This window comes from Platalea leucorodia (genome assembly GCF_965183815.1).
Source record: "Platalea leucorodia genome assembly, chromosome: 9".
Lineage (NCBI taxonomy): Eukaryota > Metazoa > Chordata > Aves > Pelecaniformes > Threskiornithidae > Platalea > Platalea leucorodia.
In genome coordinates, this window is record NC_138831.1 from 29990219 (window position 1) to 30008438 (window position 18220).

General features: G+C 48.8%; 2 protein-coding genes across 9 annotated transcripts in view; both read right to left on the minus strand.

Annotated features, from left to right (window-relative positions):
- Positions 1 to 8149, minus strand: part of SEMA7A (semaphorin 7A (JohnMiltonHagen blood group)) — a 33616-nt gene extending 25467 nt beyond the window's left edge. For 2 of the 6 annotated variants that reach the window (XM_082322721.1, XM_082322720.1), the window contains exon 1: positions 1307 to 1445. In XM_082322721.1, coding sequence (XP_082178847.1) covers positions 1307 to 1418 — 112 coding nt within the window. In that variant the 5' untranslated portion in view covers positions 1419 to 1445. Of the gene's footprint in view, positions 1 to 1306; positions 1446 to 6481; positions 6592 to 7199; positions 7337 to 8059 lie in introns of those variants that run through there. The other 4 variants (XM_082322722.1, XM_082322723.1, XM_082322725.1 and 1 more) reach the window with 4 other exon arrangements.
- The window catches only part of UBL7 (ubiquitin like 7), a 33857-nt gene that overhangs the window by 13898 nt on the left and 1739 nt on the right, over positions 1 to 18220 (minus strand). The window contains exons 4-12 of one of the 3 annotated variants that reach the window (XM_082322727.1): positions 17767 to 17849; positions 17561 to 17645; positions 16798 to 16855; positions 16104 to 16237; positions 15596 to 15645; positions 14726 to 14893; positions 14363 to 14485; positions 13820 to 13983; positions 9781 to 9918 (exon numbers count right to left, since the gene is read on the minus strand). In XM_082322727.1, the coding sequence (XP_082178853.1) occupies positions 13846 to 13983; positions 14363 to 14485; positions 14726 to 14893; positions 15596 to 15645; positions 16104 to 16237; positions 16798 to 16855; positions 17561 to 17645; positions 17767 to 17849 (839 nt within the window). In that variant the 3' untranslated portion in view covers positions 9781 to 9918; positions 13820 to 13845. Of the gene's footprint in view, positions 1 to 9780; positions 9919 to 13819; positions 13984 to 14362; positions 14486 to 14725; positions 14894 to 15595; positions 15646 to 16103; positions 16238 to 16797; positions 16856 to 17560; positions 17646 to 17766; positions 17850 to 18220 lie in introns of those variants that run through there. The other 2 variants (XM_082322729.1, XM_082322728.1) reach the window with 2 other exon arrangements.

The following is an 18220-nucleotide window of genomic DNA, read 5'->3' on the forward strand; positions in this document are numbered from 1 at the left end:
TGACCATACTGCGTGTGCATGCCAAGCACAGCCCACAGAGACAGGTGGAAATCAACCACCCGAGCTTGCTCTTCCCCCTCAGTACAGTTTTACTCCAGGACAGGCATTTCCAAACAGACCAGACCCCTGTAATTCAAATTCCCCCTGCCGCCAAGCAGCACAGGGGAAACGTCTATGGAGAAATATGTGACCCTCATCCTCTGTTCAGTCTCGGGCTCCGTGCCTTCTCCCCCTTTTGCATCCCGTTTTCTGAACCACTTCATTTCCCAGTGAATAAAACAAATGACACAATACAAGGAGCAACCTTTCGCTGCCCTCCCTGCCGGTGTCTCTCCCTTTTGTGCGAGGCCACCTCCGAGCCACGCACCCACCGCCCTTCCCTCTGCTCCTGGCCCTTCATCCACAGGCAGCGATGGGCCTGAAGAAGAAGAAGGGCATAATAAATAACGGCAGAAGAATAACAGATGGCGCAGAATAAACCACGGGAAATTTGTGTCCTCTGAAGTTGTCGGCAAATAGGAAACACAGAGGAGCTGTTGTACTGCAGAGCAGCATGAGATCCGCAGCTCAGCTGAACCCGCCGGCTTAGCCAAACACCAGAACCGCCAGGGACAAGACGGGGTCTTTTGTTAAAGCCTCCCTGGAGGGTATTAATCAAAAAGCTTGGAAGACATATGATAAAACCAGTAAACGTTAGTCTGCTCTTTTCAACACACGAAGCTTGGGCTGTGCTCTAAGCTTGCTCCTTGAAAACATTTCTTTGTTCAGTTTCTGCTAAGATCACATCTGATTATAAGTCCTTGTGTGCCATTTCAGACGTATGTATTTTCTCAGAGAACAGAGATCTTCTGCAAATATTTACTCACAAAACTCATTTGCAGCTAACAGAGTAAGTACATCACATGAAAATTAACTGTATTATGCAAATACACTTCTCCATTTCTCCCTGCAAGTTACGGGAAATGGTTACTGTGTCTGTTTCAGGGCTTTTCGACAACCTTTAACATACCCAGCTTGTAGGAAAATGTTTTTAGAATACATAAAGGAAAGGACTTGGCAAGAACAGGGATTTAATATTAAATTAAAAGCAATCAAGGAAGCCAGAAGCCCCTTCCTAAGACCACAGGCATTTTAGCTCATTTTAATGAGAGCCAAAAGTCTCCCCGAAGAGACAAAAGAAATAAAAAAAGACTAACTCTTCTCAAAAGACAAGACATAGGTAGAAAACACACGGTGCAGAGAGTAGCTGTCAGCTGCAGACGCTACTGCATCTCAAGGTTGAAGCTGACTGCAGCCCGGGACTTACCTTGCGGAGCTGTGATGATCCTGGGGTTCACCTTGGAGCGCCCCACTGCCCACACACCCAGCTGGCTGGCCCACAGGGCCACGAAGAGGGCAACGGGTGACCTCCTGCTCATTTCTACTTATTCAGCGAGCAGAGATCATGAGCTTGTGAGGCTGACAGCTGCATCGCTTGCCTTATACAAAAGAGTGGGCAGCCAATGACTGAAACAGAGGGCGGGACTATGTTTAACTTCATAGGAAGCAACCCTTATAAAAAAACAAAATCCAAAGTGACTCTTTTCATTTAGCACCTGATCTTCAGCAGTTGGTATCTGCAGGCTTTGCTGGGGTTTTTGGTCCTTCCTTCTTTTTTTTCCCCTCCTCCTGTAAGGGGAAGGTGGGAGTCTGACGGCTTTGTTCACCTTCAGGCTCTTGAGAAAAGAGACAGCTGGCCCAAGCCTGGCAATCAACTTATCACAGAGGCTTGTAAGAGGAATATTAAGGTTGATACGAATGAAATAAGAATGAAAAATGTGTGTGTGTAAGAACACACGGGAAGCAATAGCAGACCAAGGGTGCAGAGACTGACAACAAAGGATGCCGCTCCCAGTTGCTCAGAGGGATGTGTCGAGGACAGAAAGCTGTGCTCGGATAACGTGGCAGCAGCAACAGCTCGCTAATAGGAGACCCCGCTCTACCATGAGGAGGATGCAGCAAGGCTGCAGCATATCTCATATGCCGTCCCTCTTCCTGCTAGTGCTACAATTAGATAATAGCAAAGGACTACTCCTAGCAAAATAAAACACTGCCCAAAAATTCATTTGTCACCACAAGTCAGGAAGACTACAAGACAAATACCAGAGACGTGATGACGATTCAGCTGCGTCCTTTATCCTGTGTCACACACCCCCTCGCCAGACCAGTCGAACTCGCATCCTGATGCTTGTGAGCCTGTGAGTGTGCGTGTGGGAGCAAATGGCATCTCCGAGTGCACGTGGAAAATCCACTGGGAGCTGGGGTGAAGAAATACTCCCTTCCCTAAGATCCTGCCCTAACTTTTGTGATGCTAATGTTCTCTGAAAAGACGGGATGCTGAGCACACCCACTCAGGGGCTGGCCTGCCACAGGGCTGTGGCACAACCTTTGGAAAGTCACTTTGCTTTGTCAAACCTCCCCATCCTTCCGATTCCCCATTGGGATGCCAGGAAGGGCTGATGGTCTTCGTGAAGCGCTGTGAGGTTTGTTAATGAGAAGAGCAGGGCATTATGTGCAAGGAAAGCAAGGTCGGACGTGACCAGAATAGGAGAGCCCCACGGGGAACTCACCAGGATGAGAGACGCAGCTGCGCTCTTTGAAGTTGCTATTGAAGCTAGATCCAGGACTGCTCTGCTCCTGAAGGAGACAAGCAGTGGCAGGGCAAGGGGGGCATTTTGGAGGAAGCAAAAAATTAATGAGCCAGCTAATGGTGAATTTTAAGAACCCACGGGAATTTCCCACCAACTCTAAGCATGAGGTTTCATCTTTCTCTTTAACCAAATATCTGCTTGGGTAATTATAGTGTGATAACATACAGATCATCTCTGGTTTTTCACTTTTGGACATGGTGATTCCCAGTCTTGAACCATTTTGTATTTCTGCTCACCTCGAAACAACTGCCCATTCCCCCCCCAGAGGCGGCTGTATTTCTCTACCTGCCCCATTACTCTCAGAGGTGCTAAACCCTGTTAGCACTTGTTTTCTTGCACAGAAGGCGTGCTGAAAAACATCTAATTCATTAAGGCTCTTTCACACAGTCAGGAGTGAAAAGAAACGTCGTTTGTAAATCAACAGCCTAAGCCATACGACGCATGCTGGTTCCTTAATAAACATAGGGACTTAGCATTTTGCATCCACCCTAAATTTGGGCTACACTATGAGAGTCGCATACAGTGTTATCTGCTTTGCCTTTTATGACACGATGCAGCTGGTGGGCTGGGAAACTGGCTTTCAGCTCCCACTCTTGACAAAGTTGCCAACTGGAAACACAGAAGGGTTCTGATCAGAGATGAACGAGGCGAGTTTCTGCCTTATTAGAACAGTAAATCCTTTGCTGTTCCCTTTTCCTTGCCCCTAACTAACACAGCTGGGGACTCTGCACGGTTAGCTTTTAGTTTTTTTTTCCACCTACAGCTAAATACAATGCTCCTGTCTATAAAATTCAGCTTCAAACTCCCTCGAGACTTTGGAAGTGTTCATCTCTGGGCTCTTTCAACTTCAACACACGATACCGCTCCATCTCCTAGACCAGGAGCTGAGCCACCCCATGAACATGACTGTATTGTGGTCCTGGGTTCAGAATGATGCTGTAGCACCTTTGCTTTTGCTAAGCAAGAGACTCAGCAGACAGCCTCGTGTGTAGCAATTAAATACAAAGCTGTGCAAGATCTCTGCATGCAGCTCACCAGCAAAGGAGCCCGCAGCAGAGGAGAAAAAAGTGACAGTGGTGGAACACACAAGTATACAGGAGCATCCCGCCCAAAATGCTGGTTACAACTCTTCGAATGAGTGGTCTTCATTAAAACTGAGCTTTCACCCAAATGCCTTTGCTCCCTCCAGAAGCTACAGCTCCCCTTAGCGTCCTTTTTCCTCCCCAAGAGCTCCTTCAGGGCAGCAATGTGACTGATCAGCTGGGGTAAGCCTGAACCCACAGATGCAGAAACATCAGATGATTGCACAGGACAACATTGGGAAAGTGACTTCAACACACGGGCAAGATCTGGAGGGTCAAGGGAGTAGCATGACACACACTGTGCAATGCACTGGGAAAATAACCCCACCACGAGTTCCCCACAGGCAGGGCTGTCCCAGAGACATACAAAGCAGCACAGGGCAATGCTGCACACGTTTGATCAAGGAGCAGCCCAGTTTGTATGCTTCACAGGAGTGCAGAGCTGATTTCAAGGTTACTCCAACCCCGTACCAGTTTGCAGGGGGTGCTGAACACAGAACAGTGTCCTGAAAACAGCCAGAAACCCGCTGTGCATTAAGTACACACGCACCCGTCTGAAAGCAGGCAGGCACTTCTGCGAGACAGTTTGTTTTCTCAGAACTTGCTCTGCCATGTCCTCCACTACCAACGAGGAACGCGTACACAAGAGATCAGATTCCAGGCACGAACTCCCTGCTCAGCCCACTCCTGCAGAGGTTTCCGTCTGCTTCACTCAAGTATCAAAACTTCCACAGTGCAAATTATGTGCAGCTTTTTCCAGATCATGCTAGTCAGTTCCAACATGGGTCACAAGGCAGCTTCCTGCAAGTATCTTGTAAAAATCATAAAGCACAGATTTTCCTTAAGAGAAACAGTTTTATTCATCACTGCGGAGGAGACAGACTGCTTGAATGTTTGTGGCCCAGGCAGTCCAACTATTAAGAAACCTCCCATTTTAGCTGGCAACTTTCCATTAGAGAAGAGCAGGTATGTTAGAACATTATTCATAAGAACATATTGATTATCTTCTGCTAACCCCACACCAGCCATGTGACCCTGGTAAACAGCCAGTAGGCGTGATGGGTTTGAACACAGACAAGTCTTCCATGGAAAAAAAATACCAACACCACAAACAATCTTGTCCGTGCAAAAGCCAGGTAAGATCTTTTCTCTGTTGTGCCACCTGACAAGCACATCTCAATCTCTGGCTGTTATCAACCATGGCAGCTTCAGAACAGTACAAAGAGGGAGCTTTTTGAACATGGCGCAAAGGGCTGAGGATGTTCACCAGGTCTGTCATGCCACACGCGTGCATGTGTTTCCACAGTCCCTCCCAAGATGAGATTGGGAGACTGCGTGTTTTGACACAGAGCATGGGAAATCCTCCGTTAAACCCTGCCTGTGCAGGGACCCTGCTGCAGGACGGACTGATGTCCCATGAAGCTGGGACACAAGTGTAAATGACCACTATAGAGCTTTGGAAGACCAGAGCTTTAATTTCTTACCCCTTGCATTTTGCCTTTGGGAGCAAGTAAACTTATAGGCATGGACTTTGAGAGGAAAAAAGTGAAATTCCACTCACTGTTTCTTTTGGCACTGACAGGTCTTTTAGTCCTCAGATGACAAAGTGAGGTGGGAAGGAAGGAAAGCGGATCATTTATCAGCAAGCTGCTGCATTCTGCTTTAAACACACAAATCCTCCCCTCCAACTCACATTCCTCGCAGTCAGCTACGGCAGCCTCAACCATCCCCTCCTAAAGCCACAGCCCTGCAATGGCTGTCAACCCTTCAGCCTCTCCAGGCATGCTGTTTTTATGCAAGCTCATCTCCATCAGCTGTTTAAGCTGGACTGAGTCAGGGGGGCTGAATCAGTTGGTATACCTCCCCCTCTCAGTTCTGCCATGATGCTGAAGGACAGAACAGTAAATCTACTGCCCCAAGAAGTGTCACTAAAGGGGTCAGAAGCCCCCATGTGCTAAATGCCACTCCCAGGGTTTTAAAAATGAATCAGGGAAGGGGAGAAGGAACCATGTGCCCCAGGACATCTTTTTCTAGTAGATCAGCCCCTTTGACTTGCCAAAGGAAACCTGTGCTAGAGCCGTCTCACACTCAGCTCCTTGGAGAGCAGCACAAAACCCCTAGCTGGGACTCCCCTTCTTCCGTGCTTTCCCCTTTGCTGCTGAGGAAACCCCTGGGGCTCACCCCAGGCAGGACCTCCCAGACCAAAGCTTCATGACACTATTCACTGATCCCAGTAGCTTGCAGAGGTCCTGCACTAGGACTAGCCACAAACAAACTCAGCTCATCTAGATGACCCCAAACTACACCTCACCCTTTCCATTGCAAACACCCATTTGCTTAGCAAATGCATTTCACCTGAATGTTTGTCACATTAACAAGCAGCACTGTCAACAGCAATTCAGTGAGAACTCACTGACAGAGCAGGAAAAGAGGTGAAACAGATGCACATCCGTGACACAGGCTGTCAAAAGCATGCACGCCCCTCAGACAGGGGTGCTAAAGGCTTTAGGCAGAGTAAATACAACCGAGAGCAGAGCCCTTCCCAGTTAAAAGAAAGTTAAAACAAAAAGGACAGAAATAACTTGCTTTGTTGAGATTGATCTGCCACACTCCCACCACAAGAGCTGCACATTGATATATTAATGCTGCACAGCGTGTCAGCTCTGTTTTCCTACGAGGGCCCAGCAGGTCCGACTGTGTTTTGCTTACCTGAAACTCCTGGTGTTTCTTTTCTTGACCGCTGTGCTCCTCTGCTTCCTGGCAGAGCCTGGATTTCAGGGCAGCATTGCCACATGCTGCAGAGCAGCTACCACGCTCTCCTGCAGGAATGGCTACCTTTCAGCAGGGGGCAAAGCAGCCTCCTCAGCAGTACCGATTCCCACATCTGCCAGCCTCTTTGAATGGTCCTAAGAAGGGTCCAGCACCCACCATCCCATACACAAGCTTATAAGCCCCCTTTATCAGCTTTATTTATTCCAAACCCACAAAGTCCTCCTGGTAATACACAAATTAAGGTTCACTCTCTGCAATCTGCTCTCCCATCCCCTGCCATAATATGGGTTGGAATTTAAGTCCACATTTTTCTCTGGGGAATCAAAGCAAGTCACCTCGTCCCCAAGAAACCACTTCAAACTGCTGCTGGGAAAAACGCCAACAGAATCTCTTACGTGCCTGGCCAGCTTGTAAGATTAAGTGAAGGCTGCTCAGGAAAGTAAACTATTTTAAAGACATTATGTCGACCTTGTAGTATTCAAGTACTTCCAGCAGTGATATCTGTCTCGCCAGGAAGGGAGAGACATCTAAGAAGTGGCCTATCTCCTGCTCCTCCTTCCTGTTTTGGCCCCTGCTAGCCAACCCTGGGCCAAATGACACAGAAGGTAAGTGTCTGCAGTTCGGCACTGTCCTTGGCTCTAAATTCTGAGCCCACCTGGTGACACGAAGGCTCAGCATCAGAGATGCACTCGTTCCTCTCTCCATCAGACATGGGAAGCCTGCCATCTCTTCCAGCAGGAGAGTGGGAACAGCTCAGGATCTCACCATGTGCTGGACCTGTTTGACTTCTTTTTCCCGTGACCTGTCAAAACTCTTGAAAGGGACACTGGCCTGGGCAGGGAAGAGCTCCTCTTTCTTCCTGCCTCTTATCTGCCCTTCCTTGTATAGGCTTCATGCCTGTCACCTGCTTCCTGATTATTATGTGTCCAGGTAGCTCCCACACGGCTCATTCAGGAAAGCAACTGCAGGAAGCCATAAGCAACCAGGTCACAGGCTTTTGGGATGGGAAAAAAAGAATTAAAAATGAGGTGGAGGAAGAATAAATGGACATGAACTTGTGTGACCAGACACCAGCTGGCAGGATCCACGGGATGATCAAATTATGCATAACTAGGATCCTTTGGGATCAAAGCATTTAATGCCAGGGAGCTACACCTTGAAAATGAATCCTCTGGAGACAGGACAGTCAGCACTCCTTCCCTTCCCTGGAACCAGGCCGTACACAAACGATCCAATTAACACAAAGGTAAACAGTTTGGAATCTGCTCTGTGGGATGTCAGGGCAGCACGCTGAGCATTGCTGAGGGATTACAGAGCTCTGCTGTCATTAGCAACCCATTCTGCTTTACCGAAATTAAGTGATAATTTTCTTCCTGACTGCCTGACTCCCCTAGCTATCCTTGTCACCTGTTGCTGCTTCAGTGGCCACAGCAGTCCCAGGCACCCAAAAATTAAACCTCAGAGCTTTACTGGGACCACTGCCACCCCTTTAGAGTGTGACATCCCAGAAGTTACCTGTGCCACAGTCCCACGGCTGCACCTCATCTCTTCCTTCCAGCTGCTGAATACTGTTGTGGGTCACAGACTTTGAACCTGTGGCTGAACTGCAGGATTCCTTGCTGCGCACTGGCACCGAGGCTGCAAGTTTATCTGTGTTCAAAGAAAAAAGTCCCATGGGGGCTGTTAACTATTAATGCCCCATTTTCAGCTCTAGAAGTCCCTAAGCCTCAGATCACTGGATGCTGGAAAAAAAAAAATCTATTAGAGATGGAACTTTCTCTTGTTCTTAAGGTTTTTCTGCAGCATGTGTTATTGGCCACTGCAGGAAGACAGGGGACTCTGGCTCTGATCTTGTGTAACCCATTTTATCCTTTTATCACCCTGGAGTGGAACTCCACAGCTCTCCAGCTTCTCCCACAAACTCAACACCTAAATTAATGCACCCTACTGAACATGTCAACCATAGTCTTAAATCAGCAAGGTATTTTTTTCAGTGGTAGAGAAAAAAAATACTCAAAGTGATTTTGGGACAACCATTCTGTGTGCTGGCAGCCTGGAACACCCAGAAGTTAGCTACAGAGACTGTGTGGTCAGAAATGCTCCCCAAAATCCCTGGTCTCACCCTAAGAGCACTGGGGTTTTTGTTTGTTTTGTTTAAAGTTTCCAAGCTCAGTTCAAGAGGACCAGAGCCAGGAAGCTTCATGTTCAAAGCCAGTAGCTCAGCCATTGTCTTGACTTCAAAGGATATATCAGAGGATATTTATCATGTTCCCTCTGAACTTTCCTTTTGCTTACCATACTCTTAAACTCATGCATCCTTGTAAGGCAGAACTAGAACTACATGTACTACCGTAAATCAAAGGATTATTCATAAACACTGTGATTTATAAATAGTAAAATACTATAAATATGGAAGAAAATATTAGGAAATAGAAATATTTTCATGGTGTGACATTTTCAGTACATTTCTGCCTTCACCATGTTAAAATAGAGTCAGTTGCCTTAAAACCGCACTGTTTTATTGTGCTGTTCTCCAGTTAGCATCACATGGACTCTTAGCTGTGCAAAGCACAGTTCTTTAAAACGATGCTTTTATGACTAAAGTCACAGAGCTCCCCTTTCATCACTTCTAAAGAAAAATGTCGATTCATGCTAGGAAAGGGACTGAGTCCCACAGGACACAGCCTGCTGGGAAGCTTCACTGTATCACCTGCCCTGATATTTGGGCTCTCACCTTATTCCTGATCAGTTGTCCCAGCATCAATAAAGCTCTTTCCTCCTTCCTCGAAAGTTTGCCTGAGAAAGAGTAAGACCAAGATTTCATTACTGCCAAGGAAACCCCACCAGGTCCCCCTGCCCCCTCTTCCCTTTGCCCTGGCACTAGCCTGTCCCCCACAGCGAGACTGTTGAACTCACTGGACCAGCACAAAGCTAACTTAAGAAGAAAAACTAAAAATGATTATGCGTTTCCTGACACTTTGGCATTCCCCACAAGGACAAAGCTGAAAGCAGCCAGTAAACCGCTGAGTACTTTGCAAAGAAAGCAAGCCAATGGGCAAGGGCTCTGCCAGACAAGCTCCCTGCTGCTGTTCACAACATGGATGTATCCTGCCAGGCTGCCCAAGCTTATTCTTGCCCTAGCAAATCCCAAGGGATACACTGAGCCGCTGCATCGTGGAGCACTGGAGAAAGTCACCTTCACGAGTCTTCTGAATTAACGTGCCAGAGAGGAGCTGGGGGCCAAGGCGTGTAGCCCCACGTTGTGCCAGGGAGAAGAGAATGATGCTCCCTCAGCTCAGTACGGACGTCCATGATGAGCAGGGGCAGTGCGATGGTTAGTCCTCTGGCTCCAGCACATTTGTTTGTGGATGGAGCTGGGCAAAACAGCAACACTGGTTTAAGGTGCTCTGCTGCCTTGCCCAGACAGGGAATTGGTTCCTGTGCCAGGGTCCTGCAAGCAGGGGACACTCAGAGCCTCTCTTTGGCTGGGGAAGCAAGGAAGAAACATTTATTCTGAAATACTGGAGACGCATGGGAGGATGAGGGGAAATCTCTGCAACACTAGTCATTTGAAGTCAGAAATCAAGGCTGAAGAGCTTGAAACTTTGGCAGTTTACGATCCGATCCAACACGCCCAACCAGAGAGACTGTGTCTGCACATAAACAATTAATACCTCAAACGTCAACGTCTGCTCCTGGGATAGATCTTGCCAGTTGTGTTCACTTCACACATAGGAAGGCTCCAGCATCATTGCAAAAGCAGAGGAAGACAGAGGTGGGCAGTCACACAGGCTGAGGTACTGCAAAAGCCATCAGGGACGTGAAGCCTGAGAGATTCTGCTCTGTCTCCATTTCACCCTTTTGCTGGAAAATTACCCCCCCCCCCCCCCCGCTTTGCTCCTCATGGAGACAGTCAGCTCAGGACTGTCTTAGGCAGAAAGAGACAAGGCAGAAACGGTGAAAAAGCCATCAAAGTGGCTGAAGTAGAAAAGCAGGGCACATATGGAGAGGAGCCTAGATCCCAGCCAAACTGCCAGCCCCTGCAGGTGTCCACAACGCGCCAGCATTGACGGTCAAGCACCAGAACAAATAACAAGATTACCGAAAACACAGGAGTACAAACAGCTGCTACCATTACTACTAAAAACACTCACTGTTATTGCTTCCCTTGTCAGCTCCATTACAGGCAAAGAAGGAACTGAACCAAAAATGTCTCTTTGATGTCAGAACCAGAAAGTCCCTACTGAAAGCGCTTACGTTGGGGAACCGTGGTCTGACCTCCACCCCTTCCAAAGGGTCAGCCAAGCACCTCCCAGTCTGCTCCCGCAGCGGTGGTGGTGAGATGGTCAGGCCACAGATGCCTAGCCGGCAAACAGACCGTGGTGGAGGCTGGGCATGCAGGCAGGATACAGATAAGCCGAGACTTCACAAGAACAGATGCAGCTCTAACCCAGGCATGGGAGTAATGAGGAGGAGGGGAAGGTGTCAGGGCAGTGGCACCAAGGATGGACCACAGGGAACAGGCAGGTGGCAGACAGCACAACGCAATTTGCTCCCAAATTGCAGAATCTGTTGTGTTCAGCCACTGACAAGTTAGTGCCTGGACTCAGCTGCTTTCTCAGCAAGCAATGGATATCAGCATCTCGCAGAGTCACTGCAGTTTTGTTCGATCTCTCTCTTGGGATATAGGCTCCTCCAATGACTGTAGAAGTCAGGACAACTGGCTTGGACAAGAGACCTCACACTACATCCCCCTAAGCCATATTTAGGCTGCTAACCCCAGGCAAAGGGCCTCTCCAAGCGAGCATGTGCCTCCTGCAGCCTCTCCCCAGCCAGTTTCTTCCCCTTGGCAGAGGCTGTGCTGGCTGAGCTTTCTCCGCACACAGAGGCGGTTGCCAGCATCACTTTCATCTCAAAGCTGGGAGGCAGGAGGCACTCGGCCATTAGAGCAGGCGGGAAGGCAGCGCTCACCTGGCTGCTGCAGAGCCAGTTCTGAGGAACTCCGAGCTTCCACTCTCCTACAAGAGCTCCTGCATCAAAGTTTCCCTTCCTCCTCCTCCTCCATCACCAGCCCTGCAGGTGCCAGGCAGAGCCTCTCTTCCCATCCCTGCATCTCTAAATTTGCCTGGTTGCTGAGCACATCTATTCTAGGCAGCCAAAGGCAGGCGAGACGAGGGAAGCGAAGCGCACGCATCAGTCACGTCGTGAACATCGGTGCCAAGTTCTTCTCTGCTATAGCCAGTTCAGACAGAGAATGTGTCTGATGTAGTGCTCTGAGCCAAGTAACACAATTTATGAGAGAAATTGGAAAAAAGTTATTTCCATACAAAACATCCAGGCAATTCTCAATTACCTGGGGACATAGGGAAAAGCAGAAATAGCCATTATAACAGAAGAAACTACTTAATACAAAACGTGGGTCAACAAAGTGATCAAATCCTAAGAGCAAGGTCAGGACAGAAAAGAAATACCATTTTGGGACACCAAGAACCCCAAGCTGGCCTAAGCTGAGAATTGACATGGTACAGCAAAGCAAACTAGTCGCTCTGGTCTCAAAGCAAGCCCCGCTAGCCCTGAGCAGGTCTGTGAGAGCCTGCAAATGCTTTCCAGCTTCGGTCAGCAGCATCTGCGATACAGCTAATCCTCAGTTAGTCCGGGAGGATTGAGGGCTGACAGCAGGGCTTGTCTCCACAGTGGGGAAGGGAGGATGCTGTACATATGCTATCCACTCCCCCAGCAAAGCAAAGAGTGAAGGCACCAGGGATGGGAACAAATTAATCAGTTTTCGTACACAAAATCACAGCCATCATCTGGACTGAGTTTCCAAAGCAGGTAATGAGGGCAGCAATCCGGAAGGGTGTATCAAGTCAGGAAAGCCGGTTATGTCCATCACATCTTATCTCCTACATATTGAAAAATAAAAACAGTCCCTCCCTCCTGAGAGACTTAAGCCTCTAGACAGGATTAAAATCTATCAGTCAATAGGCTACCCTGGAGAGAACAATCCAGCATTTGCTCGGTGATAGCTGAGATCGTATCAGCAAGCAATCCTAGCACTTGGGGAGGAATTAGAGGGGAACACAGGCAGCCTGAAGGTAGGAAAGCATTTTCTGTTTTGAGCTTCCCTGCTAACGCATGGTGGCATTTCAGGCAAACCAGCTCCCATTTTCATGCCTTGTTAATCTCAATGGTACAATCAGAGTGAAGCCAAGCCCAGCTCTGGTTCTGGCTTCTCTCAGCTCCCATTGACTGTAACTACAGGCAAATGCCTTTAATTGCCTTTGCAGCTCAGGTCTCAGGCATCCAGGATTAGAAGACACTTTGGAAAATACTGGCTGCAGCCAGACTAACCTGTTTCAGAGACAAGGCATTTCTCCCTAAATCATTTGGCAGCACCTCACACTCTGTGGCAACTGCCTCAACACTTGTGCTTGCCAGTTTTTTTACTGTCACCTTGTGGTGGCCATGAACTCCTGCACCTGTACCCTCGTTCTTGTCAGCTTGCAGGACTCTACCAGCCTCACCCAACACAACTGAGAACAAATAGGTTTCTGCTAAGAAGGAGACACGATGCTTCTCTGCAGCACCTTTTTGGAGAATATCTGTAGCACAAATAGTTCTTTTGTGTTGGCCTAACTCAGGGCAGGATGGCTATGCCGGTCAGCTACACCCCAAACACTGCTCTCCTAACAGATACGGCTTTGCTCTGTAAGACGAGTGCCCTCTGCTGAAATAACAACACTCCTACAACAGGCAAGGCATTTTCTCCAGTACCTTCGTGCAATGAGCACATAGCCTCACAGATCTGGAACACAACCCGGGACAGATCACAACCCAAACAACAGGCAAGTGAATACAGTCCATTTAATACGGTCAAACACAGAGGGACCACAACAGCAAAACAAGCTAGACTGAGGCATGTCAGGTGGGCAGGAATGAAACAACAGACAGGAGAATGTGTTGACAGATCTAAGAGTGCAGAACTGTAGGTGCCACATCTCTCCAACACACAGAGCCACCTCTTTCTCCATGCTGGACAAAGTTCTGAGGTCTTGTCTCTGGTGGCCAGAAGGAGGCTGGAGAGAGGTATCTGGAGCTGGAGGAGCTGCCCTCAGCATGGTCAGTGCTCTCAAACAGGAGCACGCTGCCCACCTGCAAGGAAAGGAGCAGCCACCCCAACTGCTCCATGCTGCAGAGAGGAACCCTAGTGCAGAGAAGAGTTTCAGGGCCGAGTCCCAGACCGAGGAATGCCACAGCTGCCTCAGTGCAACTCACCAGTCCAGCCTCTCCTGCCCAAAAAGCTAGGGAGCCCCACCAGCAAAGATGAGCTCCAGGGCAGCCTGAATGTCCCCTCCAGTGGCTTGCAGGGCCCGGAGACTTAGCTCGTCATCGTGTATGCCCATGTCTCGCAGCTGCTGAAGCTGTGGTTGCCACTGGCTCTACAGACAGGAAACAAAAGAAGCTAAGGGTAGGTGCGAGAGTCCAAGCAGAAACAAAACAGCCTTCTCCACAGCTCACTCTTCCACGCTGGATTCTCCCCCTCTCTCTGGCTCACAAGTACAATGCTAAGCGCAGATCTTGAAAGCTCAAAGTCTTGCTGCAAAATCCCCAAATCCACCAGCCCACCCCTCCTACTTCCACCCAGTGCCTTTTGCATCAGTCTATCATGACTCCTGCAAGCATCGCTTCTCCAGTGATGCCCCTTTCAGCTTCATGTCCTGCCACAGGAGGCGGCTGGAAGAACAACCTCCACCCTGCAGTACTCAGTGCGATACAGGGCTTTCATGGGCTCCCAAAGGAAGAGGCTACAACACTGACCTGCAGGCTGGGCTGCCCTGAGGCCTGCAGGGCATGCTGCAAGGCTTGGCTGAAGAGGTCGTTGGTGATGGGTGTTCCTGACTGGACACTGGATGACATCGGGGAGGTCCCAGAGGAGTGACCCTAGGAGGAAATAAGTTGTATACGGATCAGGACAACACTTGTCACAGGAACCAGAGCCAGCACCAGGCAACACCTGCTGCAGCCCCACTATCATGCCTCTCCAAGCGCGTATGGAGGAGACCCCAGCCACAAGAAAATAAAAACAGCAGGGACTTCCAGACCTGAGCAGGGCTTGCACTCAGTCAAACACCGTTTTTATGACCCAGGAGGATTTTGTTAGCTGCTGTGCTGCCATTGTACCTGGGTGCCAGGGGTGGGTGTGTGGGAGCTGCTCTCTGGGGTGCTCGCCAGTGCCAGTGCGGTCGCCAGCTCGCTCTGGGTGATCGGCCGGGGTCCAGCAGCCCCGGCATAGCCAAGAGAAGCTGGGCGGGAACCAGAAGTGCTGCTGGATGGTGTAGATCTTGTGCTCTGCACGGAGTTAAAAACAAAACAAAACACACCACCTCTGTGTCTGTGTCCCATTAAAATCTGGCTCATGTGCTCATCCCCGGGGATCCCTTTCCTACAATACCTGAAACTCAAGTATGGAACTTTTAAAAAATAAACATGATAGAATCGGATGTGCTTTTTCCCCACAAACTCAGCTTTTACAAAGCTGCAGAAACTGGCAGTAAACCTCTTAATATACCATCCATCAGCTTAAAAACAAAGTGTTATTAGCCTATAACAAAACAATTAACCTTTGACAGGCACTTTTTTCGCCTAAACATTTGATTTCTCTTTACAAAATACTTTGTCCTTTGGAGAAGAAAACCTCCCTACATTACAGAAGGGCAGGGACCAACACTCCCATGCTTCATCTGTGCATAACTCTAGCTCTGCGTCAATTTGACCATGAAGGTGTTTACTCTGTGGACAAGTGCTGTTGAGAGTCATGCTTCTGCATTCTTCTGCTGTGACTGTACCTCAGCACTCAAGAAAATCCTAACACGAACAGCATCCAAGCATGCCACAATCAGTATGTTTGTCTCCACAATAACCCTACGAGCCAGAGCAGCTCATGCTGTTCATGAGACAGGAAGAGAGAAAACTTTTGGAGTCTTTAAGGGCTACAAGTTAAACCCATATTGCAAGTCCAAAACAGCCGTTCCACCCTTCCTGGCTGCTTACTTGGTGGAAGTCATCTTCATCATCAGAGAGACCTTCAAACAGAAAGCCGCCTGCAACAGAAAAGAGAATCAACAGATGCAGAAAACTGGGTGCTGGCAGGAATTAGGCATCAGACGAGAATCCTGTGGAGTCCATGGCCACACAGCCAGGCTCAGCCCCAGCTAACACACTGGGTTAGGACAGAGGCCTCAGCATCAACAAGTTCACGTGCAGCAGGTCAGTGGAAAGCAGGTCAGGCCTGTCATTTGCACAAAACAGAGGCCACAGCCCTCTGCTACCAACAGTCATTATCACTTGGTTGGGAGAGGCCCTGAGGCTGATGTGGACCAGACGAGTCTCACACAGCACAAAATCTATCAAACCACAGTGCACGTTCCTAGCTCAGGAACCAAAACCCTTCTTCCTTCCAGCCTGAGGATAACTGTGTTAGCACAGCACAGATTTGTCTGCAAATCCTGCAGTCCATCATCTCTGCAGGTTCCCCACTCATCTGCGTGGATGAATGTACCTGGCATGTCCCGGTAGGAGCCAGAGGACATGCCTCGGGAGGATGTCTCTGGGGCTGGGAGCGGGGTGCTGCCAGCCACTGAGTGCAGAACAAGGACAATGGCATTCACAAGTGCGGGGTGGGCTGGGATTAGCCTGGAGAGAAAGAGTGGAAGAATGAATCACATACTTAGGGAAACTAAGAAATCAGCAGCTCAATACCAGCAAAGAACTTATGCCAGGAATGGCAGAGCCATCCCCACTGGCTGAGCCAACACCACCTCAGATACGGCCTTTGGCTGTCCAGCAACAAACACCTCCCCACCTTGCTCCACACAGCCAGAGAAGCTAAGGGTCCTTCTTGATCCCATGTTGACCCTCCCATTGTATACATCTCCCATATGCTCTCATGGGAGCAACTGTCTGCTGGGAGCAACCAGATCCATATCTGAACCCATGATCTGGAGGCGATGATGGCCCTGTCCCCCACTAAACATCCTTTGGTTTAATTCAACAGTGGAGGCAGATGCCTACCAAAGCATCAGCTCCCTCTTTGCTGCTGCTGAGGAAGAACAGTTCTATCCTCAATCTCTGGCCTGGTGTATCTGTACTGGCAGGTAGCAGCAGAACTCTCTCTCCCACCCAGAGAGAAGCGGTCTATACAACAGTGCGACAAAGGCATTGCTTAGTCACTGCACCAGCTTACGTGAACTTACGTGTCCAGCATGTTGGGGTCTGCAAACACTGAAAAGAGATCCTTGTCCTGTAGGACTCCTGGGAGGGACCAGGAAATATGAGGAGTAAAAGACAGGATACAAGAAACAGGAGCCAGTCAAACAAGGGCCATAGGAAAACCCAAAAGAATTAATTGTTTTTCAGGAACTGAGTCACTAGCAGACACCATAAATACTCTTTTATTGTTCTCTCTGAAGCCTTTTACGTCTTTCTGGATAGACTCTCGATCACAGACACACACCCAAGGGATGGGGCTTTCCCAGCAGATCCCACGGGCTGTGCTCCAGCACAGACAGCTTCACCTTAAGGGCAAGATCAAGTCTGGCACCCAGCTCACCCCAGCCAGCTGCTTGCTGTGAGAGGTTGCGACTGCATCCCACATTCCACCTGCCTCATAGCGATGTGCCAAAAAAAGCTTGTAACATCCCAGGCCAGAGCAAGTGCACTAGATTAAGTGAACATTTTTGTAACACTCTGCAGCAGGGAAAAAACATCCATCCCCACTGCTCTCCTTTGGGTTCCGTGTTCCCTAATCCTTTTGAAGCCAGCGTCCATCCCCAAACATGACCAACAAAGCACAACTCTGACACCTGAGCAGACGCACTAACTCTTATGCTCCACAAAGGAACCAAAAAAGACGCTTTCTCCAGAGAAGGGGAACTCTCCCTTCCCTTTGTCAGGAATTAAACACTGACTATCTTTATTTGGCATTCCTCAGATCCTCTGGATCACATCTGTACTCACCCAAAGCAACAGGGTCGCTGCTGAGGCCAGGAGTAGCTACAATGATCTGATCCAGCGACTCCTTGTTCCCCAGCATTTTGAAGACCTACGAGAGAAATCAGAAAAGATCAGCAGCGTCACACAACGAGGCTCCGCTCAAGGACTCTCTTCACAGTGAGGGGACAGACAAAAGACACTCAGACGGCAAAGTATGAGGCCCCACTCACTGCATCTCTGTAGGCAGGACTGCTGTGCAGGGCAGTGTGAAGGACCCGGAACTCCCGTACTGCTGCCACCTTATCCACAGGCTCTGAGGGAAGAAAAATAACAGAACAAAACATGGTTCTCCCTTTGTCAGCTTTACTAGCCATTTTACATGCCACTGGGACTTCCACACTGCAATAGCGGTGGTGATTCTTTAATTCCCCTGGATTCAACTGACCAAGAGAGGAAGGGTACAGACTAATGATTGCGAATGTCTCAGTACCTGTACCACAGCATAATAGGTAACTGCATTCTCAGCTTCCAGACATATAAAAATATATAGATATATCCTCCTACATGTACAAAAGGAGCTGTATTAAAGTTACAACTCCAAACTAACCCATCTTATTCTACAGTCCGGCAGACTAGGAATGCTTTAAGTTTTGTGAATGTGCTGAAAATTCTTTTCCCCAGGTG